The sequence below is a fragment of the Emydura macquarii genome, unplaced genomic scaffold, assembly GCF_026122565.2.
Source record: "Emydura macquarii macquarii isolate MOO-44397 ecotype Brisbane River unplaced genomic scaffold, CSIRO-AGI_Emac_v2 contig_554, whole genome shotgun sequence".
NCBI lineage: Eukaryota > Metazoa > Chordata > Testudines > Chelidae > Emydura > Emydura macquarii.
Window position 1 is genome coordinate 11,765,865 of NW_027130691.1, and position 19,020 is coordinate 11,784,884.

General features: G+C 37.4%; 1 protein-coding gene across 6 annotated transcripts in view; it reads left to right on the forward strand.

The window, feature by feature from the left end:
• The window catches only part of SFSWAP (splicing factor SWAP), an 87,019-nt gene extending 73,471 nt beyond the window's left edge, over nucleotides 1–13,548 (forward strand). For 4 of the 6 annotated variants that reach the window (XM_067539761.1, XM_067539766.1, XM_067539764.1 and 1 more), the window contains 5 exons: nucleotides 1,983–2,138; nucleotides 3,350–3,475; nucleotides 8,435–8,605; nucleotides 9,372–9,444; nucleotides 13,139–13,548. In XM_067539761.1, the coding sequence (XP_067395862.1) occupies nucleotides 1,983–2,138; nucleotides 3,350–3,475; nucleotides 8,435–8,605; nucleotides 9,372–9,444; nucleotides 13,139–13,204 (592 nt within the window). In that variant the 3' untranslated portion in view covers nucleotides 13,205–13,548. Of the gene's footprint in view, nucleotides 1–1,982; nucleotides 2,139–3,349; nucleotides 3,476–8,434; nucleotides 8,606–9,371; nucleotides 9,445–13,138 lie in introns of those variants that run through there. The other 2 variants (XM_067539762.1, XM_067539763.1) reach the window with 2 other exon arrangements.
• The last annotated feature ends 5,472 nt before the right edge of the window (nucleotides 13,549–19,020 follow it).

A 19,020-nucleotide genomic window follows, 5' to 3' on the forward strand; every position in this document is an offset into this window, starting at 1 on the left:
TATTTAATTTTGGTTTTGCCTTTTTTTGTATAAGTTATAGGCCAAATTTGTCTCACAAGCAAGGGATTTGAGAGGCTTACAAAATTTTTTTTTTAAATCCTTAAGTGTGTGCAGTATTTTATTTTAGAAATGTAGCAGCTTATAATTGCAAAAGAGCTATTTGGTATAAATGAGGCTAAGAATGCAATATATTTTTAATTTGTTCTTACATTGTTAGCATTCTAGAGTCACAGCTTAGTAAATATATATGATGCACCATTTATGTTAATATAGCTTAATTTTTAAATAGTTCACTTAATTTAATCTTGTACCTTATGGCTGAAGTGGCATAATTCACTTCCTGTTTAAATAGAATCACTGTTTCAGGGCATATGTAAGATATTTAACTATATCTCATGAGCAGCACTATTCTCCTAAACAAAGTAAAAAACTGTAGATATGCGAGGAACCCAGCTGTATGAATTTTATTGCAGTCCTTGTTGTGTTAACAATTATTCCTCTGCATAAATATGTATTTCTTCCATTACTGCTTCCAAATGTATATTCCAAAATTAGTCCCTGAAGCTCTTGATATATACCAGGGATTTGATTGCAGACTAAGAAGATGCATTTAGAGTTTTAGAAAGTAGGAAAGAATGCACAATATCCTCATGGTGTGTTGCAGCACTGCTTCGTGTGGATGTTTCAGCTCCATAAAGATATTGCCCTTAGAGTCACAAATCAGTAATTAACTGAGTAAGTAACGCAAAAATATGTGGGTGAATTTGTTTGAACTATTTTGGAAAACAGGCAAGTTTTGGGACCCTCTTGTTCAGCTATAGTCAACACTCCATTAATGCCCTTTTTCATAACAAACCTCAAAGCACCATAACAAATTTGATGTAAATTGTATCCGATAGTGGTGGTCTGTTTTAGTAGCATAGAATGTCAATCACTGAAGTTTTATGCATGATGTTCTAGCTGAGAAGTTTCAAATTTCACAGTTGATGACCAGTAAATGTAAATAATGACCATATTAATGAGTATGAATCTTCCTATTTTGTATGAAATAGATCATCATAGCACAAAATCTAGGGTAATGCATGGGGCACGTGTAGGAAAGGAGAAGAAAGGGGGCTGCAGAGCAACTCATAATGCAGTGAATGACAATGATTTTACAGATAAAATTTAAGTCTGCATTTTATACTTATGAGTGGAGCGTGAAGCTCTAAACTTCCATTTGCTGTTAATCACTTTCCTGGTCTACTTTAGTAATAGATTACTGCTAAGACATCTACCTGCTCTATTTATCTAGTTAATGAACCTTGGGTAATAATTAGGAGCGGGATGCATGATTAAAAGGTTAGTTTGTAAACTAAGCTGGACAGAATAGGTAAATGTGTGGTACGTTTTTCACTGGCTTAGTTTAAAAATTCAACTAAAATTTACCTCAAAATAGCAATCCCTCACTTAATTTGTAAAAATGGGTGTTGCCTGTTGCTCCAAAATCCATTCATTCATCTTGGAGGCAATAGCTATTCAAATACTTCTGGTTTCTTCAGATGTAATGTGACATGACAGCTTTATAGAATATGGAACTTCTAAGAGAGCCTATTAAACAATATGACTGGTATTAACTTACTTTATTTAAAGGAGTACAATGCCTTATGAATATCTCATGCAGTCTAGTTAAAATAATAATTCCATGTATTCCAGTGAGAAAGTTAAGCCATTTTTAATCATTTGAAGGCTAATGGCTAAATCTTTTCAGGTTGAAGTGATGGGAAAAATGTTATAGAACCAAAACTATCATACCCAATTCATAAACATTTTAAGCTAATGCATTTTTCTCTGATTGTTTGGACTTTTGTAGGCTGGTCCATAAAAGCATGCTTTCACTAAGGTTCAGCTTGTGTTAAGGGACTAAGTCTTTTCAGGATTCTAGTTAATACCAAAACTAGCACATTTATTCTCAATGTGAAGTGTGTGCCTCCATATCACAGACTCACAGCATCCACAGGGACACTGAGCATGGAGCCGAGTCTGAGCAGCTCATCAATGGCAGCAGCAACAGAGCGAGAAAATTATCAGGCAGCTTCGACAACGAAAAGATTTGACTGCTGGAGCTCTTTAGAGGGAAATCCTGGTAAAACGTCAAGGTGTCTGACTGACCTCAAACTTTATAATCTGTTTTTTTTCCTTTAATCCTTCTGAAAGGCCTGGTAAAGGTCAGATTTCTAAGTGAGAAAGCAGTTAAATAGCAATACAGTACTTAACTGCTGTGATTTTCCTTTCAGTAGGTCTGTTTGACTGTAATAGGTATGATTTACAAATGGCTTGTCTCTTAGTCATTGCAAAATTAGGTTTTCTGAAGAAAATGAATGCTTGAGGTACATGGGGTAAAGTATCTTGTGTAAATAAATGAGTGGAGTAAAAATTCAAAATCCCTAACCAAAATGATTAGATCTACATACCTTATTGGGAACAGAACTAACTACTACTAAGGTATTTTTCAAGTAAAGGAAAGATTTTTGCTTTTTTTTTGGCTTATTCTATGTATTCTCCATTAGAAAAAGCTCATGTTTTCCTTTTACAAACATTTAGTCCTAAATCTTTGAGATAAGCCTGAGCTCTTATGTTGATCTCTAATCTTAACTGGGCGGGCTCTGTTTCTCTCTCTCTGTAGGGCAGACATTTCATGTTGAAGTGCTACTGCTAAACAGTATTGGTCAGGAGTTTAGTCACTTGCACAGGTTGAAAGTATTGAGTAATTCAGATTTTCCTGTAGCATAAGGAACAGAATTTTTTCGACTTGTCAGTATTCAGGGGAAATTTACAAATTTCAAAACAAAATAATCTATTTAACTCAGATTCTCTGTTTCAGTTTACCTCCATGATGCAGCTACACTACAGCATGCTGCTAATTTCAAAAGACAGTCAAATCTAGCGTGAAAATTCTAGGCTTTAAACCAAAATGGAGTTAAGCATAACAGAATTCACAAACTCTGTCTCCCATGAGAGGAACTGACTAACTGCACTATGACATCCCAGCTGCTAATATATGAGTTGAGAGTGGTTCACATGGCACCCCTTCCCCTGTTGAGAGTGAAGAGCAAGTAGTAACTTACTCATTCTCACATAAATAAATACATAAAAATAAATAAAATATTTTGATGGGTGAGAAACCCTCATGACATTGGCAAGCCTTAGAGACCAGGAATATCCCATGTTGATATGAAATCAAATAACCATTTGAATGCCACCATAGTGGGGATCGGTGACAACAGATTCCACTGAAATAAAAATAATACAACAAATGACAGCAATAACAACAAAAATAAAACATTTCCTCCCTCCCCCCCCCATTCAGGTCACGATCGAGGTCTCCTAGGAGAAGGCCCCACACACCTGAAAGGCGAAGAGAGGAAAGGGCTGTTCCAACGGCATATCGCATTAGTAACAGTCCTGGAATGAGTAGGAAACGCACACGTTCCAGGTATGTGCACCCGTCATGAAGAATGCCCCATATGGGGGTTTTAAATATTGTTTGTTGCTTTGTGTGTACTCTATATGTAACGCTTATATCTTCTGTGAGCTGAGTTATATCTTGAGTTATAGCCAACCTGAGAAAAAACAGTTTGCAGTCGAAACACTGGTCCCTTCTATATAGAATGTGTGTGTACAGATCTACAGCAATAAATTGATGAGCATGCACATGCTTTGGATATATCTAGTACTTTAAAAGGTTACTTTACAGTTCATGTTTACTGCTTGATGCACTGAAGTTGAAGTATTCTAACCTCTTCCCAGTCTGGAACATCTTGGCTGTGCTTTAGAAAAGGTTCAGATTTGTACTTGGATCTCCCAGGGTCTGGCTACACTCCTTACCCCTTGGGCAAGATTCTCTGAGTGCTGTAGCACAAACTGAGTGTAGTCGCTAAACAGAAATGCCATGCCATATTGGTATTTGAATTGAGTGAAAATTGCATAGTCCTGATTATATCTAAAGCTGACAAAAGGGGGGAAATGCAGTTTAGCACACATTACGTTTTAGAGTAAAATATAGTTTGAATGTACTAGTGGAACTCAACCTGTAAAATTGTCAGTGTTTTTTTTCCTGTAGGAGTTATGGTTTCTTTCTGCTATGTACACTGCAGCCACTTATGTACGCTTGGATCTTATGTACTGGACATGTGGAATTTTTGTTTCTATGATGAGAAAAATAAATTCTGTTACCTACTTTTGTCAGAGATGCTTTGTGCAGTCTGCGTTCTGAAGAGTAAACCTGCAGTTTCACTGTTACTTTAGGGACATTAGAACTAAAAAATTCCCCAAAACAAAAAACACCGTTTACTTGAGTGTTTTTTTTCACCGTTTCACTTTGTACACCATTCACTTCTCTAGTCGTGTACTTCTCTTATGAAGAGTATTTATCAATAAAAGTATTGTTCAATAACTTTCTACAAATTTAAGGCAATTACATACATATTGTAATAAATTTTGAAACAGGCACATTCTGTAAGTGTTGTAAGATAAGCACCACATTTAAAACACCTGTTGTAAAATTTGATTTCTTCTGGACCTTCATTTTTGTGCTAAGATGCATATTTACTGTGCATAAATATATTTTGATTACATGCACTATACACTTATTCAATCAATATAAAGTCTAGGCATAATGAAAAATAACTTATTTTAGCAGCCCAAAACACAGTAAAAATGTAATAAAATTAATTACTGCTGTGTTCTGTCATAGGCCATGAATCACTCTCTCCATTGCTTTTACATGGTCTTTCTGAAATTAAAAGTTTTGACTTTTAGTCTGTGTTGAAGAGATTACATAAGTAAAACGTCCTTTCAGGTCAGTGAGCTCTGTAGAAGAGTACACGTTTGCAAAGTTTTTAAGGGCTGATGGGCATGCACCCTCAATTTAGATGTGCAGATATACCAATGTGTGTACTGAAATCAGTTTGGGAGCGCCACACATGCATATGCGTACACATCGCTAAATTAGAATCATGCGTTGGGGTAACTACATCTAAAGTGTGCATGTCATAATTTCATATCCTTGTCTCTCTTTTCATTATTGCCCATGTTTGGTTAAAAAAGTACTGGATCTCCACTTGTCATATTTTTTTTAAAATGAGAGTAATCCCTATCTCAGATATCCCATTGCATAGCAGTAGGAATGATAGTTTAGGAATTATGTGTCCCTTTTACTCTCTTCCTGACAGCAAAAATTAAAAACATAGTAGAATCCAAGTTGCATGTTCCTGTAGCTTCTTAATAGAGGGAGTGATCGCACAGTATAGGAAACCTTACCAGTTTGCTTCCTCTGCCTACTTAGTCCTGTTTATTGCCTCATAATAACAAAAGACCCTGTGGCATACTCCTTGTGGATTGAGTCAAATAGATCAGAAGACTCAACATTCATAAGTCTAATGTTCTCCCTTCCCTGCAAAAACAGAATGTCAAGAAAAATGAATCTTTTCCCGAAGTCATGCACTAGGTATGCATATACTTAATGTATAGTTCAGTATTTGGTGGCATCGGTTCCTGATCATTCAGTAGTTTAAATGAATAAAGGATTATTATAGTTGTTACTAATGGTGCTGAGTTGTGCCAGCTTGCTTTGAAGAGCTCCATGAGTCAAAAAGGAAATCTGTTTTTACTCTTCAACATTGTTGTTTTAAATAAAATTATACTATTATGGATAGAAACCATAAATAGTTGCTGTAGACCTCCAGCACAAAACTGAAACTAAGATCTTGTGGTTATAGTTCATTGAACAGTGCATAATAAAAACTGGCAGTAAATGTCAAAAATCCAAACAATTGGGGAAACAATATTAGACAGAAACATCATGCAGACAGTTCTGAGAGCTTGCTAGTCACATTACTAGGATTCAGTGAAAAATTTCTAGGGAAAAAAACATGAGTGAAGGCTAGCCTGTAGGATTTTTATGAATGGAAAACGTACTACCTGCAAGGACCTAGAAGCCACCTTTCCTCTTGTCAACTTCAATGAATTAGCAACCTCTTGTTCATTAAGTATAGTGAGACATATTTCTAAAGTACATTTGACTGCATTTTTTCTCTGTAGGCCCTCTTCCTATCTTTCTGAATTGCCTATAATAATTCACCTACAGTGAGATTGGTGAAAAAAGTAAAGTGTATGTTCAAATCAAAATATGTTTGAATATCAAAAAGTGACAACAAGAAATGGCCTAATGTAAGAATATTTATACTACTTCCACTCCAGATTTGTATATTTGGGACACTGTTTATAAGTACACCCTGTTTATGAAATAGGCTGTTGAAAAATAAACTGGAAAATTGAGACATGATTAGCTTAATACTGTTTGATATTTTACTTCCAGATTGTCATGCATGTTATGAAAATAAAAAAAAACTTTGTGAAATATATTTTTACTTTTTATAAAGGCACTGTTAGAAACACAGTAAATACTTCTTATTATGCTGTATGAAATATGTTCACAGCACAAAATTATAGTTTGCTGCTTAGGAAACTCAGCAATTAAAAAACAGAGCTTGCCAGTCAAGAGAGAGCTGATTCCTATGGCTTTGCTACTTACGGTAATGGGGAGCTTAAATAGGTCAGTGAACTTGTCTAATGTTTAGTATCACTTAGCAAGTGGAAGTAACTAATGTATTTGTTCTGTTATGAATAGTGCTTTCTATTTTAAAATGTTAGTAAAAGTGTAAGAGTTTTGTAATTATAAGATTGTTTGTTTTTTAACTTCTGAATATTAACTGATCTTTCAAAAGTGAAATCTCTTCATGGAGCAAGTCTTAAGCATCAAAGAAGTTTGCCATTTTATTTTGTTGCAACAAAATTTAAATTTTATTCTCTAAGCGAGTTATTGTTTAATGTTATCAGTGATTCATTTTATAGAATGTATTAAATACTATGCACAGGCCAAACGTAATTCTCTTAAACAAAAGAATTATTCTGCTGACTGCCCTGATCTTTGCCTAATGTCAGCTCATTGGAAATGATACCCAAAAGAATAAGATGTAGAGAATGATGTAGGCTATATGTAGTGCTTTAAAGATTGTACTTTTCCAGCTTTACCTCCATTCATCCTGCAAACAACTAAGCACAGAAATGTAAGATACTTTTATTTTTTTCTTTTCTCATCTTCCAGAGTTATGCTAGGCCTTTTTATGAAATCATAAATTTTCAAGAACCTCATTCCATACATTACTATAACTTTCTGATTAAAGATACTTTTTGACAAGTAAATACACTGAAAAGTACATTAACTGGACTATTCAGTGGTGAACAATTCCATGGAAATCAGAGTGAGCGGGCTAATAACTGATATTTAGAATGTTGCTTGAAATGTTAAGGCACAGTAGAAGCATCAAGCAACTCATAATGTGCCTCCAGTGAATAGACTATAAAAGTTATAGCAGAACTTTTTGGATTCCTTAGTGCAGGTTAATAGTTTGGTTTGTGTTAAGCTTTAAAAATAGAGAGAACATAAAATACCAGGGTAGGCGGACAGGAACAGAATGAATTATTGCATAGAGGTTGAGTCAGTAATCTTAATTGCAGCAACTGAGATGTTAGTCTGTAAATTCATAGCCAGCTATAAAGGTCTAGTTAACTCAGTGTCCAGTATTACCTGTAGCATAAAACAATAGAATTCAATGCGAGATATAATTTCAGAATATTTGTTCTGTCCCCTTGCTTTGTCAACAACAAAAAGGATTTTACGTACCCCAAAAATCTACTTCATTCCTATTTTTATACTAGTGATTGTCAGTTATAGCTAACAGTCATATTGTCTACTCAAAACAATCCCAGGCACTTTGCTATGGGTAAGAGTATTTGAATGGTACTGCAACTCAGTTGTAATTTTATTTCAGACGGAAGTTTGTCATACAGTAGGTTTGGTCGCAGAATTTGTTGGCTTAGAAGGAAAATGTAAGATATCAGTTTGCCTTTTAGATGAGGTTGTCTATAGTTCTATTACAATGGATTGAAAAATAAAGATTGGTAAACACTCATGTTTCAAGGTCATTATGGAGCTAGGATCAAACTTTCCCTATAGCCCAGTTATAATTGTCCATTTACAGGATTTTCTTGTTCCTTTCTCTGAAATATCTGGTTCCTGATCAGTATGTTAATTCCAGTGTTTCTGTGAAGGTAAAGTAAGGGATGAGGAGCAAGTAATCTTAATGCTTGAAGTCTGGGAATCATAATTTTATAGTGTAGGTGGGAGGATTCCTGGGAGTTTTACCTTCTTACTATCATGGGAATATAACCAGCTATGGTATGATGGTTACAGCGTGTACTCAATACACAAGTAGCATCACAGCCAAGAGGGCTAGAAAATCTTTTAGAAATGTCTAATATGACTTCTGCTTAACCTGGTTAACAACGTATAAATTTTAAATTTCCTCTAATAAAATGCTTCCTTTTTCAGAAGCCCCCATGAAAAGAAGAAGAAACGGCGGTCTAGATCATGTACCAAGTCCAAAGCTCGGTCTCATTCACCATCCATGTCACCAAGCAAACAGTCCACACACAAGAACTCTGTACATTCAACTAGCGTCTCTCCTGTGGAGAGTAGGGAATCCAGCCAAGAACGCTCCAGGTAACACACTTTCACTTCTGCATCTGGGGTTACTGACCGTTTTTGACCATGAACATATCTTTTGCCTGGACTTGTGCAGAGAGACTTGTAATGCAAATTATTCAGCACTCCAAGAGGCTCGGACTGTGTGCCAGTGTAGTCTGTAGTGGGGGCTCTAAAACTGTGCTGGGGACCTGAGTTTGTGACGAACCCTATGAGACTCTCAAGGCCAAAAAAGGGGTGTGTTTTCTAATTAATATTTGGGGGGGGGGGAATTGATAGAGAACTCAATTGCCCAGGGAAGAACGTGTGTAAAATCTGAGAGATTAAATAGTTATTTAAGTGAGGCAGGGATAATGCTCCTGCTTCATGTACACATCTCAGTACAATGTTAACCTAGGTGATGCTATTGAGACCTCCATAATCTAATTCCTACAGTTAAAATGTGGTTAGTTATTACCAATTATAACTTTGTTGGAATGGATTTTCTTTGTTTTTATTTTGATTGTAATTTAGTTATTGAGGGATTCATAACTGAATTTACCTAGTGAGTACAGAGTTTGTTCACAGTTCCTGCACTGATGCTTAAGAGTTCTGCACGGCATTGGCCAGAGGTATGTGAGAGATGACCTCTTTGTGACAGTCACCTGTCTTTGACTGGAGTCCAGTGGAACATGAAAACTATTGAGCAATATGAGGGAGGCTCATGCACATACAAGATAGAATTGTTGCATAAGATACAACTAGAAAATATATACATTTCTAATTATTAAATTTTAATTTTTAGGGGAGTTTCTCAGGAAAAAGAGGGCCAGATCTCATCAGCAATCGTGTCTTCAGTGCAAAGTAAAATAACTCAGGTATTAATTAAATTTTTTTTATTGTTTAATGAAGTGTATTACCATCACTGTATCATGCTCCTTCAGTTATTTTGTATAATGGTATGATATAGAGCTTTAAGTACGGTGAGGGTGCATGCTCATTATTTTAATATTAAAACTGTTCACTATACAAAAAAATAGTTTTTCCAACTGTCGTACCTACAAACTTTACCTGGCCTCTGAAAGTGAAACTGAGTTCTTTCCTTATCTTGCACTATAACCAGTTATAATGGTACGGCAGGCTGACTTGTGTTCTGAATGAGACCTGTGCAAATTCAGTCATCAGTGGCAAGAATTACTGAGAGCCTAATTTGCCATGTAGCATCTTTTATTGAAGAACCCGTATTGACACTAGGTTAAGTTTGCAAAGCTGGCAGGTGGGAGCAAAATCATTTTTCTTGTAAACTGTCGATATTTAATATTTATATCACTGAGACACATTAAACATGGACATCATTTTTAGTGAGATATTTTTCAGAGCTGAACAGATTCTGTTATATTAATCGGTCTTTATATTTGCTTAAACAGTTGTCATTGGTGGGGAAAGCTTAACCAGGTCATAGAGGTGATAAAATAAGTAGAAAAGACTATTTTTAAAAACTGTTGTATCATTGGGAATATTGTTCTGCATAAAAATATCTGCCAGTTACAGCTAGAAAATTTGAGCTAAGGTTGGGACACTGTCCTAGAATCATACTGTACTATTCAGGTGAGTTCCAGAGGGGTAGCCATGTTAGTCTGAATACAGCAAAAACAAGGAGAGTTCTGTGGCACTTTAAAGACTAACAAATTTAATTTTAGCAGGCATAAGCTTTCTTGAGGCTCAGCTCACTTCGTCAGATGCAGAGGTAGAAATGAGAAACATAGGATCATCATATACATATACAAGTGCATCATATACATATACAAGTGCATCATATGATGATCCTATGTTTCTCATTTCTACCTCTGCATCTGACGAAGTGAGCTGAGCCTCAAGAAAGCTTATGCCTGCTAAAATTAAATTTGTTAGTCTTTAAAGTGCCACAGAACTCTCGTTGTTTTTATTCAGGTGAATGAATTTCAGTAGCAATAAGATCACCCAGTTTTCTGAAAATCATAATTGCAGTGCATAGGCATAATGGGAGAGTTAAAAATAGGTGAAATGGACTTCCAGCTAAAATGTAGTTTGCATTTCATGAGAAATATAGAAGAAATTTAGGGGAATAAGAGATGCAAATGCTGTGTTTTGGGAATAGGAAACATTTCATTCTGAGCTTTGGGAGGGTTTGTTTTGGGGTTTTGTTTTGTGTTAGGAGAATGTATCCTCTTGGGAAATCTGTGTGGGGGGATGTGTATACAGAGTGGTATTTAAAAGCAGATGTCCTAATAGGTCATGGGTCCTTCAGATCCGCAGGGGGCATGCACTCTGCCATCTGTATTTTTTATAGATTTTTTTTTTTTAGTACGGTCTGTGGATGCTACACATCCTACTAAAATTTTGGCTGGAAATTGATCCAAAAAAAATACATTCTGTTTTTCTTCTGGTGTTGAATTATAAATCTAAAAATTGCTTATTTCTGACTGGAAATACCCTTAAATATACAAGAACCACTTTTTTAAAACAGATGTAGTAAAAGTTAATGGCCATTTAGGCATAATATGCAGTGATCCACAGCAAAATAATGTACGACTTTAATATCATGAATAGTCCTATCAAAGGCTTGCTTCTTATACTAACCAAAGTGATGTTTTAAAGCTATTTAATACATTCATTTCCTTTAACACAGTTAGTATTAAGAAAATATTGAGTTTATGTTCAAATTATTCCATTTCTTTTAAAAAAGATAATCTGCTGTTAAAATTTTAATTTGACTCAGTAGCGTAGTTTCTAAATGAGTATTTAACTTCCCTTTTAGAATGTCAGTTTTGAGGAAGAATGTTATAATGCCTTAATTACAGCTTTTGTCATTTTCAGAAGCACAATTGCTGTGGAGGGATTCAAACCTTGATGGCTTTTTTTGGGGGGGGGGGTGCTATTTGTTTTTCTCATTGTGTAGAAATTGATGATTCTTCCGGAAAATGAAAACTGTTCTTAAACATAATTCCTTTATCCACAAGTGGCTAGTACTTTACGCATTGCTCTCTGTCAGAGGAACCCTCTTCCAAAATGCTTTATTTTACTTTTCCCTGTAGGAATTAAAAGCAGGAATAGGCATCAGAAATATAGCAACGAGAGGGGGAAAATAAAGAGACAGTTATCTTGGCAGATTACTAGGTACTATGTGCTAAGTAAATGCACTAGAATTACTAATTAGCTATAAGAGGTGCTAGAGTCCTTGGAGCAGATTAAATATCAGACAGTTAGAAAAGCATGCTTGAGACAGATTTTTATGATTACATGTAGCTCCTAGATAGACTACATTCCTTATTGTATAGCCATTTCCAAACACAAACATAACAAGGGAAAAGGTATCAGCTTTCATCTCAGCTTCTCAGCTGCAGTAGAGGTTAAAATGTGTCTGAAGAACAGCTGTAACATTTCAGTGAAATATAGCATTTAAAATAGTTCCATTTACACAAAGAGGAGGAATGGGGCTTTTGTTGGTTGAGTTTCTGTGCAGTTTCTCCAAACCAGACTAGCATACAGGTCACACAGATTTCTAAAACCCAAGTAAATTAATTTTCCTAGTGGGTAGTGCACTTGACTGGGACTCAGAAAACCAGGGTTCAGTTCTTGGGTCTGCCACTGGCCTGAGGGGTGACCTTGGGCAAGTTATGTCCCTTCCTGGCCTCAGTTTCCCCACCTATAAAATGAGGATAATGATACTAACTTTCTTTGTAATGTGCTTTAAGATCTACAGATGAAAAGCAGTCTGTAAGAGCTAGATATTATCTTTTAGCCTATGTATAGCAAGTCATCTTTTGACATGCATTACAGAAGACTGATATTACCCTTTTGAAGTAAACACAGTTTTAGTAATTGTGTATTTGGTATTCACAAGCTCTTTTTTATATTTTGTGATCACAAGGCTTCATTGAAGCCATCAGGCTCAACTAACATAAGATTACATTTCTTTTGTGAGGTGCTCTCCACTGGATATTGGCACAATGTACTTAAGTGCTGTGACACCGGACAGCAGCTCTCTTCTATTTCATTCTGACTTGCATGGAAGTACTTGTTGTTTGTTTACAATACTGTGTAGTAGTATTCTAGTGGTGAATTTTAATTGCTGCAGCAGGCATCTCTTCCAGATTTTCCCTTCTTTTGGGCCTGGTGCCATTAGAATCTGAGTATCATGAAAATAAAAGTTTATGCTCCAGTGTGTGCCCTTCATCCCATGTGTATTGTGTACAGCCTCTAGCTCAGTTCCATTCTTTCCACCTTTTGATCTGACACACTTTCTACCCTATCAGTTGGAGTTCCATTTCTCTTTCCTATTGTTGAGATTTTTTACAGTGACATTTAATTCTTAGCTGTTTAAAAAGTTTGGTACCTAGCAGATATATTAGTTTGTAATTATAGTAGGTGTTTTTGTGAAATCAAGAGGACAGACCTTTTAAGACCTGTCTGAGTGTAGCCACCCTCTGGTAACTTATCAGTAGTAGGCCTGCTGACTTCAGTGCAGAATTATCAAACTCTTGATTAAAAACTAAGGACACTTCTGACTATTTCCCCCTGTTCTCCCTACAGGATCTAATGGCCAAAGTGAGAGCGATGCTTGCAGCTTCCAAAAACATACAAACGAGTGCCTCTTGAGACTTGTTGAATTGACCATCAAGAAAATGGTGTGAAAAGGAACACTTTGGAAAAACTGCCTCATCTCAAATGTACAGCCGACAAATTAGCTCATTTGGTTCAGTTCTCTTTTGTCAAAAGTTATCAGACCCTAAAGAACTGAAAACTGTATCTGTACAGAACTGTCCCATTGGAACTTCATTGACTTTTTACACCCAGAATCTCTCTTTGACAGCTTTCGGTTTTTGTAAATTGATTTTTTGACTAATTCTTCAGTAAGATTTTATGATCCTCATTTTCTGTATATATGTAAATATCATGTTTCTGTGATAAAGTATTACACAATAAAAGAGGAGAGAAACACCTATTATTAGCAACACGCTTCTTGGAAGATGCTTAATTGTGGGTGGCTTTTTCTTTGCTTGTTCTTTTTACTTGAAGTTCTCTAAATGTTTTTAAACACGTTCCTTTAAAGTGGTTCCTCAGGTAATGCTGTTGCTAACTTAAACTGAAAAACACCTTTCAGCTTCTTTAGTATATCCAATAATCTAACCACATGCGTTGCTCATCATGTTACAGCAGAGCTGGTTTTTGCACAGACTACAAAATTTTCTGTCCATTATTAAACTCTAGTGTGCAAAGCACATTGGAAATATCTCCTGGTTGCAGTAACAACCCCTTTTCTTCTTCAAGATGAGCTGCTGCATATTCCCAGTTGAGGGATCACAGTTCTTGCCTTCTGAACTTGTAGAACCTTCTACAACCTGGAGCCTTGTCCATTGGGGCCACTTGCCCCTCTCCCCACCTCCCAACCTGCAGGTCTTCCCAAGTCTAAAAGGGTGAGTGGCCCCCCTCAGTTCCTTCTAACAACAGAAGGTGCAGTGAGCTGGGATTGTGCGCTCACTGTGTCCTTCATGCTTTTTTTGCTTTTTTTGTTTTTCTTTTTTTAATCTTTGTCTAAATGGAAACAAAATTTTAATCTGGCTTTTCTGAGCTAGGTCTAGGTCCACCTTGGAGTTATGCAGTGTCTAGGATTGGGTGCTCATTGGGTAGCATCCCTGTATGAATAATAGGGTAATAAAAGTAATGAGTAATAGAGTAATAGGGGTGCCCAGCCTTACCTTACCAAGGATTTAGGGGCCTTCCTTGGATCCTTCCTTAGATCCTAAATCTCCTTTGCTGCAATTTAAGGGAGATTTGGATTAGATATTAGGAAAAAGTCCTGACTGTAAGACCAGTTAATCATTGGAACAATTTACCTAGGAAGGCTGTGGAATCTCTGTCATGGAAGTTTTTTATAACAGATTAGACAAACACCAGTCAGGGATGTCAGATAATACTCACTCCTGCCTCATTTCAGTGGACTAGACTAGGTGACCTACAGCGGTCTCTTCCAGTCCTACATTCCTATGATTGTTTCACTGAGAAATTTGTCCTCTGGCAGAAAAGTTCTCCCTTCTACTGAATCCTATATGGCACCTATAAAAGGAATCCTTTGTGTAGGACAGAGGATCGACTTTGGCCTACACAAAGGATTCCTTTTATGTCTATTAAAGATTCAGGGTTGCCCTACCACAACTTATATAACTTTCCTTGCCTATCTGAGAATGAGACCTAATCAGCACTGATGTCCCAACTCTACCGTCCATGTTCACAGCCTTCAGTTATTGATCACCAGGCCTCAGAACATCATAGTCTCTCTAGGCTGGTGGTTGGGCAGGATGAATGTGCTCAAGGGTGTGCATTTCAGTTCTCCAGGTCCATCCCAGGCAGTGACTTTAGATGCATCAATTGGTGGTTGGGCGGCACACTTGAATCACTTAATTCCAGGGCACTTGTAGTCTCAGGAAAGAACATTCCCCTTCATACTGGAGCTAAGAGCTGTTCAGTGTCTCTCCTCCCCAGTATGAATGATTGTACTGTGACTGTGTCTGTACTTGAACAGTCTTGTTCTTTGTCTGTGCAGGACATACTAGTTAATTCTAGAAAACAGTCCACTGAACTGCTGACATCTAAAGTGGTCCAGATTTCAAGCCTGATTGCAGAGGAAGTCTGATAGTCCTGTATCAGCTTCCATTCCTTGTGTTCTGGAATACCTAATGTACTTAAAAAATCAAGGGTTGTCTAACTCATCATTAAAATTCCATTTGGCAGCCATCTCCATGTATCATACTTCAGTTGATGGTAGATTGCTGTTTGTTTATGTTTTGCTTAAAATGATTATTAAAGGTTTATCAACTGTGTATTCTCCTGTTAGAGACCCTGTCCCTTCTTGGGACTTCAGTTTGGTTTTTGATTGTGTTGGTTAGAATCTCCATTCAAGCCATTGGCTGAGTGTTAGTTTAATCATTTATCTTATCAAAATTGACCCTCATTATTACCGTTACATCAGCCAGGAGAGTGAGTGAACTGAATTCAGTCATAGCTGAGCCACCTTTTACAACTTCTCATAATGACAAGGTAGTCCCTAGACCTGATCCTCAGATCTTATTGAAGATTGTATCTGATTTTCACATTAATCATTCTTTTAATTTACAATTTTGTCCTTAAGCCACAGTCTAATGAAGGAAAATCTGTTCTCCATACATTGGATGCTAGAAGGACTCTCACCTATTTGAACAGAACTGTTTTTGTAAAACAGACTGTTTTGTGTGGTAGGGACATGAGCCATACAGTTTCTTCCCAGACGATTTTCTGGTGGATAAATATTTTATTGCTGAATGTTACACACTAGCAAAAGTTCCTGTACCAGCTTCAATTTGACCACATTTCTCTAGAGCTGACTTCTGTACCCACCTTTCCCAAGCACTGTGCTTTGGAATTGGCTTCTAGAGTGGACACTGGGTTTGGCAAGGCACTTCTTTGGCTTGTATTGATCTAGGACTTTGTTCCTGCCTCCAGGTTAGTCTCAGCACTGCTTAGCAATCTTTCCCATTAATGGGACTATGCAGAGCTGCTCAAAGAAATGGTTTCTCACACTAACTGGAGTTCTTTGAGGTGCATGTCTGTCAGTCCTTGTTATATCTTTAGCTTTGTGGTGAAGGGAACTGAGTTGGGGAAGGCGCTCTGCCTCCAATGTAGCCTCACCCTCTATGTTCAAAACAGAGAGGCGGGGCAAGAGTTGTGAGGGCTGTAGCTAACGCCGCTAAAAGAGGATTCTACCTCACAACACAAGGTGGTGCAGTATCCCACAAGTATGAATATGCGGAACCATCTCAAAGAACTCTGATAACATGTAACCAACCTTCATATCTATAGAATTAAGAAGGTTTTTAAATGTTGGTCAGGTTGGTTCCAAGTTGCTGTCAATAACCATGAACAGCTGTTCTCTTCTTCAAAATCATAGGTATAATATTAATATCACTGAAGTCCTGATTTCCAAACTGCAGGATCTCCAAAATGAGGTGGGAATCTCCACCTAGGTTCAAAGTTTGTCTGCTCGACATCTTGACTCTGGATTGCTGGGGCTCTTGATTAGGAGCATTATGCTAAGATCCAAGACTCTGTTGAAGAGCAGGAGCCTTTGATCAGTCAAACCTAGTCTACAATTTGAAAGATTCTCTATCTGAGCAATTCATAAGTGGGTGGACTTTATAACATCTTCCTTGAGTGTTATTTCAGATTGTTTGACATTTGGGACAGTTACAAAACAAAAAACAGTGATTTCCGCCAAAGACATTTGTCATCTCTGTTCCAATCTCTGATACACAGATTGACAGCTTTTCTCCACTTTATCTATGACAGGATTGCTCTGTGCAACTCTAGAACAGTTTGGGATAGTTATTTTTTGAGAGATTAAAAAAAGTAGACTAAATTCTACATTGTAATGTTTCAGATGTACTGGCAATACTGCAGGATAGGTGCATTTCTCACACCCTAGGGATGTTCCCTTCTAGCATGAACCTAAGGGACTGTAATTTTTATCCATATCAAACTCTCCTATGCTTCTATTAAACTTTGGTCATATTGTTCTCTGTACTATATCTCTATGAAGATGCCATTCCTGATAATTTAGAGGTTAACTAACATACAAGCCTAATACCTATTTCCTTTTAAGTTACTTTTTTACGGAACAGGTGGTCTTGTCTGTACCTGCATCCCAATTGTCTAGGATGCCTTGGTTTCCCATCTCTTTCAGACTAGTAGCCTGTCTGAATGTCCCTGAACTTCACTTAAATTCAGGGAAGCAGGTATCATACCTTTGCATATTTAGAGAACTTTGTCATATATATGGAAGCATATCTATAAGTTCCCTAAACCCTTGGAGAGATGGAGCTAATGCAACAGTTACGGTCTAAAGGTTATCTATGTAAAATGCACTATATGTTTCACAACTGTGGCCCAACAGGGTCAACTGCCTGGAAATGTCAATCCTCATTCAGGATCTGTGGCATGCCCTCGTGCTATCTTCATTGCATTGCTGCGTGACTGCTACTATAGCTATATGGTTTTAGCAAAAATTCTTCCTTGATAAAATTTGATTTTGGGAGGGAGAGAAGTTTAGTTGCCTTTGTTCAGTCTTGACGTGTCATCCAGAGTCAGTGCATGTTTTTGGAGTTCTGCTGTCCTTATTTACCTAGAATTCCTCAGCCCATCCCTTTGGGAGTTGTACTACTTGTTAAATTCCCACAAGTAGAAATATGCAAGGGCCACTCAGAAAAAATTTAAATGTATCTGTAAACAGAGTTCTTTGAGATGAGCCTCTGCATATTTACACTCCCTGTCCACTTTCCCCACTTCAGAGTCTCAGGGCTCATGTACTCTGAGCAGCTCTGCAGCACCAGAGCCATTGATGCAACGGCATTGATTGAACGGGTCTGGTGAAGACATGCTCAATCAATTGCTGAGCACTTCTCCTGTTAACTCTGGTACTCCACCAGAGTGAGAAACGTAAGTGATGTTAATGGGAGAGCATCTCCCATCGACATAGTATACTGAAGACAGCACAGCTACTCAATGCAAGGTATATCGACTTTAGTTGCGTAACATAACTTTTGTACCTTGCATCAATAGAGCCGCGCAGTGTAGACAAGCCCTCAGGTTAGGAGTTATTCCGGTAATGGAAGGAACTGAGAGATGGTAGGGGCCACTGCCTCTTTTATATCCTCAGAACCGTTGTAATAATTGGTGCTAGAAATTTACCATAATTGTGAGCTCAACAGTGAAAAGTAAGTGAAAGTTCATAAGATGTCACAATCTATAACAACAAATGTTGATGGGAAACTTATGTGAAAGGGAGATTGAATTAGTCCAAACAAAAAGATCTACTGATATAATTCAAGGACTGTGTTTAAAACCATGCCTGGTAAACAAGAGGAGTTGAGGACCAATAAACCAAAATTGGTATTTCAGATATTAGACTTAATGGGCGGAATAGCCCATTCCCTCATTATTCTGTCCACCAATTACTCCCTTTTGGGGTCTCTAAAGAAAGAGACTTTGAGGAGAAAAATTGGCTACAGGAGCAAGTTTCACAGTCATGGCTGCCACCCCCACTGTCTCCTGGAACCCTGGACTATCTTCGTCCTAATTCTGAAAGGTGTCCTAACCGTGCCAGAGAGAAGGTCCCAGATAACACTGCCACTTGTACCCACTCTGGCTGAATTTCAACCACCACCTGTGAGGAGCTGTCTCTTTCTCCCCCTCCCTCCAACTACCATGTGGTCCTTTTCCTTCCCCTCTTTCCTATCCCTCTCTTGTTTCCTTCTATGTAATTTGGTCTGGCTTAGCCAGCCAAGACTGCACATTTTGCAACACTGCTGTAAGCCTGTGACCAGAAAGGCAGCTGAATGCAATGCCCTAAACAGCCTGATGCTGGTACAAAGTAACTGATAAGA